The sequence below is a fragment of the Nansenia antarctica genome (genome assembly GCF_963989245.1).
Source record: "Nansenia antarctica genome assembly, chromosome: 1".
Classification (NCBI taxonomy): Eukaryota; Metazoa; Chordata; class Actinopteri; order Argentiniformes; family Microstomatidae; genus Nansenia; species Nansenia antarctica.
In genome coordinates, this window is record NC_137674.1 from 26,386,372 (window position 1) to 26,396,447 (window position 10,076).

A 10,076-nucleotide genomic window follows, 5' to 3' on the forward strand; every position below is an offset into this window, starting at 1 on the left:
GCCTCTTGTCCAATCAAATTACTTGGTCGGAACTAACTGTTGTATAAAAGTGGTATTGTCTGTCTGTCTGTCTGTCTGTGGTTACAGAACATTGGGAGAGGACTTGGAGCAGTTAGGAAAGAGTCTGGCAAGATATTTTCTCGGCTGAAAATTTCCACCAATAATTCTAAGAGTATTAACAGTTACTCAAATGTGAACGCATCTGTGACAATTCTCACTGCCATGCGCACTGTATCTCAGGGGCAGAACAAGTTGAAGTGGTCTGTATTAGAAGTAAGTATAATCTAAAATAATCTTTACTAATACTAACATTTACTAACATTAATGTTAATTTGGGATAGTAATCTATGAACGTTTTGACAGAAATTGGTACTGTAGATTAAGGTTACTTAACTTTAAACTTAGCTTTTGTTACATTTACAGTATGTGCCCAGTATTACTCAGTATGTAGACTTGACATACATGACTAAAGGCTACCCCCGTTTTTCAGGATCTGGTAGAGTCATCCAGCAATATTCTGAGTGACACCCTTGAAAACGCATGGACTTCTACACCTGACAATGAAAACATAACCCTTGCAGAAAGATATCTGGATTCCGTTGACGGATTGATTAGCAATACAGAGACAAAAAACACATCTTTATCTAAACCAAATGTAGAACTAATTACTTCCACTCAGGACTCAAACTCAGGACTCACAGTGACCATGGAGGTGTTTAATGTCACTATCGTTATGGATAGTTCATCCCTTGGGGTTGTTAAAACTGTGGGGTTTAAGCATCTGAGCAGATATTTACCACACCGAGACAACGACACTCAGCCAAATAGCATCGTAGTGTCTGTGACTACAGTGAGTAACTTCAACAAAAAAATCTCTATAAACTTTGACTTGATCATTCAAAGGCCCCGTCATCGCGAACTAAAGTGTGTATATTGGGATGTTAAAAAAAGGGAGTGGTCTGGCCAAGGCTGTCGATGGGGTGGTCCTGATAACCAAAACTATTGCGAGTGCGACCACTTGACCTCATTCACCATTCTCATGTCAAAGCATCCAGAGCACCTTGAATTTATCAGTGAGTTAACCTACATGGGCTTGGCTGTCTCAATCATTTCCCTTGTTTTGTGCCTGGTGATTGAATTTCTAGTGTGGAATTCTGTCGTCAAGTCGAACGTCTCGTATTTTCGCCACACAGCCCATGTCAACATCTCTGTGTGCTTACTGATAGCAGACTGTAGCTTCTTCGCCTCAGCTTTCCCAGACCAGGTCACTAGCAACTGGTGTCAGGTCTGTGTGCTGTTGAAGCATTTCGGTTACCTAGCCATGTTCTTCTGGATGCTGTGTCTGAGTATAATGCTTCTCCATCAAATGATATTTGTTTTCCATCACCTGAGCAAGAAGGCTTACCTGATATTCTCATTTTTCTGTGGCTACCTTTGCCCCTTGTTGATCGTTGCATGTACATTCATCTCCTACGGTAATGGCAGAGAAAAGGTCTACTACGACCCTGACACCTGTTGGTTGATTTATGTTGGCCTTTTAAAGGGGTCGGTGCATGCGTTTCTTATACCTGTTGGTGCTATCGTGTTAATCAATGTGTTCTCTATGGTGGTTGTGGTCATGAGGCTTTTGAAACCCACTCTGTCAGAAGTCAACACTCATGATGATAAGAATGTTACCAAAGGTATCCTGAAAGCTATTGTCCTCCTGACCCCAATCTTTGGAGTGACCTGGGCATTCGGATTTTTGGTTTTCTTGCTTGACCTCACAATGGGACCCATCGCCATCATTGTTAACTATGCCTTCACACTGCTGAATGCCTTCCAGGTATGAGTCAGATTCCATTCGTGACGTTAGAATTATACGGTTCTATCTCAATTTTTTACATAATCTGATCCATTAGGTGTTTATTAATGCCTGTGTGGTGTTATTTTTAAAATGTTGACATTTTTGAGTTAGTAATTCATAAAATACAAAGGTTCCATCTCACAAAACATAATGGAATGTAAAAACGTTGACGCTCAATATCTCTGAACTGCCCTAAACGGAGATAGAACCTTATAATTCTAACGTCAAACATTGTCTTGATACAAACTCTTTAATTGACTTCATTCTCTTGTGGTCACAGGGCTAACACTTTTGTATGAAATTGCAGGGCCTCTTCATTTTACTTACAACATGTTTGGGAGAAAAACTGGTACAGTATATACTATTAGATCTGGGTCCTGTAATGTATAGCACTTAAAGTATGTAGTGGCAAACATTATAGTCACTATTTTATTTATTTCAAACAGGTTCGAGATACACTTCTGAAACATCTTAACTGGAAGGTGAGTTTATACGAGAATAATTGAAGTCTAGAATCACAGGAAGATGTGATGTGAGATGTTGGCTAACTGAGTACTTCTCTATTCTCTCTGAACTAGCGTAATGACTCATCGAACAGTGACAATTCTTCAAAACTCACATCCTCAACAAAGAAGAAATGAAAAAGTTTATGAAGTTTTAGAAATCTGTTTCTTTATTGATGCATACATTTAATCAGTTTATATGTCTAAAACATTTCAAGGTCAAGGTTTCTCCTGAGTAAGATTTTTAAAAATATTCAAACTGTAAATTAACCTGAAACTGACATTTTGAAAACTGTAATCTGTGAATGTTGTAATTTCATTTGTCTGGTGTTAGGGAACTTATGGTTAGGGTCTATATACTATCACATTTCAAGTGTTCAATATATAAAATATATAAATCAATCAGTCTCCATATTGTCCTTAAAGCATTACAATTATTAAATAGGAAACTAATTAATTAATTGTGTGCACACCTGTTACTACAATGTATTTTCATTATTTGTTATCTCAGTTTTTATACAAAGCATACTGCATGAATGAATGCATGTATGTGCTGCCTACATTCTTCTTCCAAATAATACTTTAACCATGGTAGTGCAAACCTGTACTCACATATTTACACAGTGTTTTAACATAGTGTAAATAACACATTTTTACACAGTGTTTTAAAATCGCAACACCATATGATAGCTTTTTGTCATCCTAGAGGTGATGAAATTAGGGATTTCACTGCCATACAGACAAAAAAGGAAGAAAATTGGCATTTTTTTGGGTTCCAGCTTGATTAATTTCTGTGTAAATAGATGTGGTCGGACTGATTTTCTTGCAGGATCTCATTTTTAAGACCTAGCACCTAGTTTTTAGACCGATTAACTGAAATGTGGGACCTTTTTAGGCTTTATAACTTGGATTGCTGGATTTTAGACTTTAAAGGCTTTTTAAGACCAGCGCGGGAACCCTGTTTTTTACTTTATGTAGAGTGTGTTGTGACTTTAAATGCTCTTTAAATAAAGTCTGATTTGATTTAGTTTTTCCTCTATAAAATGTGTTAACCCCTTGTGTTGCCTTTTGTAGCCCTGTTTTGTTCCGCGGCCTCCACCTCTCCTCTCTGTTCTTCCCATTCCTCATCTGTGTCGTCCAGGGAAATGCCTTTATGCACTGCCCCCTGGCGGTAGCTCCTGCACTCCATCTCGGCACTGACATTCAGAAACAACAAAAGGAAGTCAGTCACATATCACATCAGGTATCACACCAGGAAGTCGTGAGCTTAGAATTATAAGGTTCTATCTCCGTTTAGGGTAGTTCAGAGATATTGTTATTTTAAAAATAACACCACACAGGCATTAATAAACACCTAATGGATCAGATTATGTAAAAAAAACTCAATTTTGACAAAAATGGAGATAGAACCTTATAATTCTAACGTCACAAAGTGTAGATTGTCATACGGTTTAAAGATGACAGATTCGCAAGTATAGAGTTGTAATTTTTTAAAAAATCACATAATGAGGTCTGTTACATTTATGGACCTCAAACATAATAACATGTCAAGATGTTTGGTGAAATCATAATACAGTAGCTTCTGAACGAAGGCACAAATAGCCATAACAGATTCCTTACATACTATGTAAGATATTTGTTGTGATAATAATGGAACTTTAAGAATGTCATACTTTTCAAGGAATCGAACACAGTCGGTATGTCCGTAGATGTCTGCTATCCTGACTGGTCTGTCACCAGACACATCCTCCTTGTCTATCGGGGCATGGAGGGCGTGGAGCAGACGCAGCACCCCCAGCCTCCCTGCCTCGGCAGCAAAGTGGGCAGGTGTCCATCCGCTGTCCGTCTGCAGGCAGGGTCTCGCCCCATTCTCAACCAAGATCCTGACTGTTTCTGTCTGTCCTGGGAAATAGGGACTAAATGTGACAATACATTTAAAGCACTATACATTATTTACATTTACATTTTAGGCATTTAGCAGACGCCTTATTCCAAAGCGACTTACACTCAATACATTTGACTAAGCAAGTGAATCATCAATCCACCAGTCGTAGCAGGAAGAATAATCCAGCTCAGGCCCGGGGCCATTGGCAGTCTCTGTGATAGAAGGAAACATCTTCTTCTACCACCTTCTTCTAAACCTAGACTTTTTTTTTATATAGACACTGGAGAAACAGAGAAACAGTACAAGGGGGGAAATAGAAGTTTTAGGGGACACAGTAAAGGGGAAAAAGCGGGTGTCTTCAGGAGACGCAGTGCTGGGGGGCAGTAGAAGTCCCAGGAGGAGACATTTGTAGCGCTAAGATCATCTTTTTGTAGGGCGTTTGTAAGGCTATCTTAGTGTTTCAGGGACTCAGGTACTGTAACTGTGTAACTCACTCACCCCCAAACTCATGACGTGGATTGCTATCCTCAAATGGACAAGGCTCACCAACAGCCTTAAAAAGTAAGGAATTAAATGGTCTGTTAGAGAATGCCGACTACCTTTTGCTGCTGCCCAGTGAAGTGGTGTCTTGTAGCTCCAGTCTATGTCTCTATGATTGGGATTACATTCATTTTTCCTCAGGATCTCCTCTACAAGATCAAAGTCCCCAGCTGCTGCTGCCTGGTGCAGCTCCGACATTGCTGACTAAGGGGTTGGTTGCCAAGCAACAGGCACAAACACAAACACAGGTCTGTGGCAGTCTTGCAAATGTACTACAGAGTTCAAAGGTTAAACTAGACAGTCAAGACATGAAGCAGGAACCATGGCTGCCACCTGATGGCCAGGTGGACATATGTTTTTTTTCCCCACACAAACTAATGAATGATCTTTATTGTCATTGTAACAGGTACAACGAAATTCAAAATGATGATCAGTGAAATAGAAACAAAGCCGCCAGAATTATAACCATGCTAAATTGTTTATTGAAAAATATTGGCACATCAACTTTGTGATGGCAAAAGGCTGGAAGAAGTCACATCCTATGTGGATTGCCTTCTATCATTCCATAGACCTCTGTGGAAGGCTCAACTAGTAGGTCTTTTGCTAGCATATCAGCCCAATAGAGCTCTCAGGTCTTCTGACGCTGGTTTTCTCTGTGTACCACAAAATAAGAGATTTGGTGAGGCTGCATTCTCATTTTATGCACCCAGATTGTGGAATGCACTGCCAGTTTACATTAGGGATGCAATCTCAGCAAATATGTTCAAGTCAAGACTAAAAACCCATCTTTTTAATATTGCCTTTAAATTTAAAAAAATCTAAAATTATGATTATATAAAGATTGGAGCACTTTGAGCTGCAACGTTTGCAGGAAAAGCGCTATAAATAAAAGTTATTATTATTATTATTATGCAGGAGTAGTTACACGCGGAAGTAGTTAGGGCTGCTTAACAACCACTGAGAGACTGGTATGAGATCATTGCTAAAGAAATAATCACTTATCAACAAATAACAGAGTGCAGTATTTAAAGTATGTACTGTATGTGAACGATAAGGGGGAAAACTCCCCAATCTCTGAGTTTGGTTATAGAAATTACAAGTAATGTTGTGGCTTCAAACAGTTACCGTAGTAACCACTGTTCAGGCAAGGCAGGGATTGTGACGCACATCCAAATCTTCAAACAAACAAAGTCGTATATTCAGGACCAGGTAGAATTGCAACAAAAACATGGATGTATTCTCCTTTAAATATAAACATAAGATTCACAGATCCAATTGCATCTTTAGAAAACAGAACTAACAAAATATCATTCCAGTACTGGCTCACTCTATTCGGTTGTTAAGTCTGACGTCACGCGTGACGTTTAGCAATTTCCGGGTCCAAACCAGAAATTCCCCGCACCAGAGTACCAGTGTACTACAGCAGTAGAATGACAGTTCAATCGTTTTTTTAGACTCGGATCTATTCATACAACAAGGGACACAGCACTTTCCCGTTTTCCCCATATTGTCAGGGTCTTTGAGCCTCGGAAAAGCGCTATACAAATATAATGAATTATTATTAACGCGGCATTCTGAAGAGAACGCCTCAGCCAACGTTGGACCCGGAAACACGTCACGACTTAACAACCGAATAGTGTCTTTCTTTGAGTTTCCTTGTTTCCTTGAGTTGAGGTCAAAAAACTGTACCCCTACCCAGGCCTGCCAGCACTCCTCCCTGCTAGCCTCACTTCCTGCCATTTAAACAACTTCCCTGACACAGTTCAGAGAAATGGGCATAGTAGAGCGGCTTAGCAGAATAATTGTGCACTTTTTGAAGAAAGCATGACATTTCTATCATAGTTAGTACATACCATAAGGTTTATTTTCAGATGTGGAGGGAAGTCAGATTTGACCCCAGAGGCCCGGGAGAGGTCAAATTCAAGATGGCCACCAGGCCACCGTGTCTAATGTTCAAACACGCTTAATTTTGGAACCAAACAGAGTAGAAAAACACTTTAGGTGTCCTTTCCAACTAAGTTAGGACTGCCCATTCATTTGGTGATACTTTTGAGATCGCCAGAATTCAAGAAAATGCATTTAGGTAAAGGTCAAATTACATTGAAATTACGTGATTACATGAAACTTTGCTTCTATTTTGATACTATTGTTATGGTTAGTGTAAGTGAATTTTGGAAACTAATATCTTCCACTTTATCTAATCTATTGGGGATCCATATACCTTGTTGTCCGAGATTATTGATCTTGAATGATACTTCATCATTGGATCTGTCAGCTTCCATGTTTCGTGTTTTATTTGCTGGTCTTACCGCAGCCAAAAAGATGTTAGCATTACGATGGAATCCTCCACATACTCTTACGCGTAAACAATGGCTGCTGTCTTTCCTGGACATACTATACATGGAACAATCTATAGCCAGAATACATGGAGCTAAAGAAAGGACAATTCAAACATGGACCTCTGCAATACATAGGATAAAAGAGTTGATGGAGTGACTGTGTTTGTGGGCTGTGTTGTATGTGAAGTTAACCTGTAATTGTTGTATTATTATGATTGTATGATATACCAAATATAGTGTAATGAAGAACTATGGGGGGGGGGGGGGTGGAAGGGATGTTATCGCCATGGGGGGGGGGGTTACTCATGTGTTTATAGTGGGGGGGGAGGGGGGGGGTAAGATAAGGGAAGAAAAAAAAATCAGGACAGACACTTATTTTGTTTGGTGTAATAATGTGAGTTTTTCATGTGTACTGTTTTGCAATAAATAATTGATTACAAAAAAAAAATGGTGAGTGTGATGGGTCCGGTTTTATTGAGGATGGATTTGGTGCCGATGAGGATGACTTCGGTCTTTTCACTGTTGAGTTTGAGGAAGTTGTGTGTGAGCCAGGTTTTTATTGCTGAAATGCAGTTTTCGATGTGACTGAGGGGTGGGTTCTGGGTGGAGTTTGTGGTGATGTAAATCTGGGTGTCATCGGCGTAGCAGTGGAAGTCCAGGTTGAATTGGCGGATGATGTGACCGAGGGGGAGTGTGTAGCAGAGGAAGAGCAGGGGGCCGAGGACTGAGCCTTGTGGGACCCCCTGGGTGACAGAGGAGGAGGAGGAGGTGTGACCGGAGAGGGAGATGAACTGTTGTCTGTTGGTGAGGTAGGAGGTGAGCCAGTCCAGGGCGGTGCCCTCAACACCCAGTTGGCGCAGCCTTTGAAGGAGGATGGAGTGGGACACTGTGTCGAAGGCTGCGCTCAGGTCTAGTAGAACTAGGATGTTGAGGGCACCGGAGTCTGCAGAGGTGAGGAGATCATTGATTACTTTGACCAGGGCTGTTTCAGTGCTGTGATGTGGGCGGAAGCCAGATTGAAGGGGTTCATACAGTTTGTTGGATTGGAGGTGGGAGTGAAGTTGGGCAGCGACAGCGCGCTCTAGGGTTTTGGAAAAGAATGGTAGGTTGGAGATGGGGCGGTAGTTGGAGAGGTTGGCTGGGTCAAGAGTGGGCTTTTTGAATGGGGGTGACAGCGGCAAGTTTGTAGCTTGAGGGAACGTGGCCTTGGGATAGTGACTGATTGAAGAGGGCAGTGAGGTGGGGGATGAGGGCAGGGAGGCAGGCCTTGGTCAGGGTGGTAGGGAGGGGGTCGAGGGAGCAGGTGGTTGTTTTGGAGGCGGTGATGATAGTGATGAGGGAGGAGTCAACAGGGGAGAAAGTAGTGAGAGGAGTAGGGGGAGGGTAATCAGGAGGGGGGAAGGTGACAGCAGGGGGGGCGGGGGTGGTGGAGTTGGAGATGGAGGCAGTCAATGAGCTGTTGATGTGGGCGATCTTGCTGTTGAAGGCGTGGCGAAAGGAGTTGCAGAGATCAGGGGAGGAAGTTGTGTTGTTGTCCGGGGGTTGGAGTAGTGTCTTGACAGTGGAGAAGAGGGTGCGGGGGTTTCGATTGGTGGTGTTGATGAGGGTGGAGTAGTAGGCAGATTTGGCAGCTTGGAGTGCGTCACGGTAGGAGGAGATATGTTGCTTGTAGGCTTCGGCATGGACAGTGAGGTGGGTTTTATTGTGGAGTCGTTCTAGTTGGCGGCCGGTCTGTTTCATGGTGCGTAGTTCAGGGGTGTACCAGGGGGAGGAGGTGGTGAAGGAGACAGTGATGGTTTTCAAGGGGGCCAGTGAGTCAAGGGAGTCAGAGAGAATGGAGTTGAGCATGGTGGCATAGTCTTCCGGGTTGGTGGGAGTGGAGTCAGTGGGGAGGGCAGAAGATATGGACTGAGATAGAGGGAGTGGGTTGACAGATTTTATGTTACGGAAAGAGATGGTGCGTTTGATGGGGTGGCGCGGTAGGGGCAGGGGGGCAGAGAAGAGGATGCAGTGGTGGTCAGAGAGTGGGAATGAAAGAGGGTGGGGGTTGGATATGGGTAGGGAGGCAGAGCAGACAAGGTCGAGTGTGTGGCTTTTTACATGGGTGGGGAAGTTGATGTGCTGGGTGAGGTGGAAACAATCAAGGAGAGAGAGGAAGTCAGAGGTGAGGTTGGAGTTGGGTTGGTCGACATGGATATTAAAGTCACCAGTGAGTAAGAGACGGGTAGAAAGGGAAGAGGCAATGGTGAGGAGTTCAGAGGTCAGAAAAAAAAGTGGGGTGTGGCTTCGGTGGGCGGTAGAGTAGGAGTGCAGTTATGGAGTTGGGGAGTGAAAAGGCGAGGTATTCGAAGGATGACATGGGTGGGAGGTTGAGGTCCAGTACAGTTAGGGTGTGTTTGTGGAGAGCAGCGAGACCACCCCCTCGCTTAGAGAGGCGGGGTTTAGCGATGTAGGTGTAATTAGGGGGGGTGGCCTGGTTGAGTGAGTAGTAGTCCGAGGGTTGTTGCCAGGTTTCAGTGAGAAGTATGTCCAGGTTGTTGTCCAGTATCAGTTCAGATATGACAGGGGATTTGTTGGAGAGAGAGCGAGTGTTCAACAGTGCAAGGGAGATGGATGGGGGAGCAGGGGGGAGAGAGCGGAGGTTTGAGGGGTCAGCGGTGCGGTGTGTGGTGATGACAGGTGAGCGAGAGTTAGTCCAGAATGAGGGGATGTTTGTGCCTTCAGGGTGGTGTAGAGTCCGGTGTCGATGTTGCTGGGAGCCTCGGTGGATGTAGCGGCGGCGGCGGAGAATGCCTGACTTGGTGGCGGCGGTGGCAGCAGCAGCAGTGAGGCAATGGTTATGGTTCAGTGAGTGAAGGTCAGTGGCAGTATAGGTGAGACGAGAGAAGGGCAGAGGGAGGTGGGGGGTAGGTGAGATGGGCGGGAGTCTAGGGCAAAACGATAGGAGCAGCAGGAGGGTGAGT

General features: G+C 43.3%; 2 protein-coding genes across 2 annotated transcripts; one reads left to right on the forward strand and one right to left on the reverse strand.

The window, feature by feature from the left end:
* Positions 1–706: 706 nt before the first annotated feature.
* Positions 707–2,487, forward strand: adgrf3a (adhesion G protein-coupled receptor F3a; the record flags this gene model as incomplete). The annotated part of the gene is made up of 3 exons (XM_080544727.1): positions 707–1,825; positions 2,154–2,195; positions 2,425–2,487. The coding sequence occupies 3 exons, from the start codon at positions 707–709 to the stop codon at positions 2,485–2,487; spliced, it is 1,224 nt and encodes a 407-aa protein (XP_080400853.1).
* A 564-nt stretch (positions 2,488–3,051) lies between these two features.
* ankrd66 (ankyrin repeat domain 66) lies at positions 3,052–4,972 on the reverse strand (the record flags this gene model as incomplete). The annotated part of the gene is made up of 3 exons (XM_080547356.1): positions 3,052–3,545; positions 4,023–4,251; positions 4,834–4,972. 3 exons carry the CDS (start codon positions 4,970–4,972, stop codon positions 3,398–3,400), a joined length of 516 nt encoding a protein of 171 aa, XP_080403482.1. The 3' UTR covers positions 3,052–3,397.
* Positions 4,973–10,076: the final 5,104 nt, after the last annotated feature.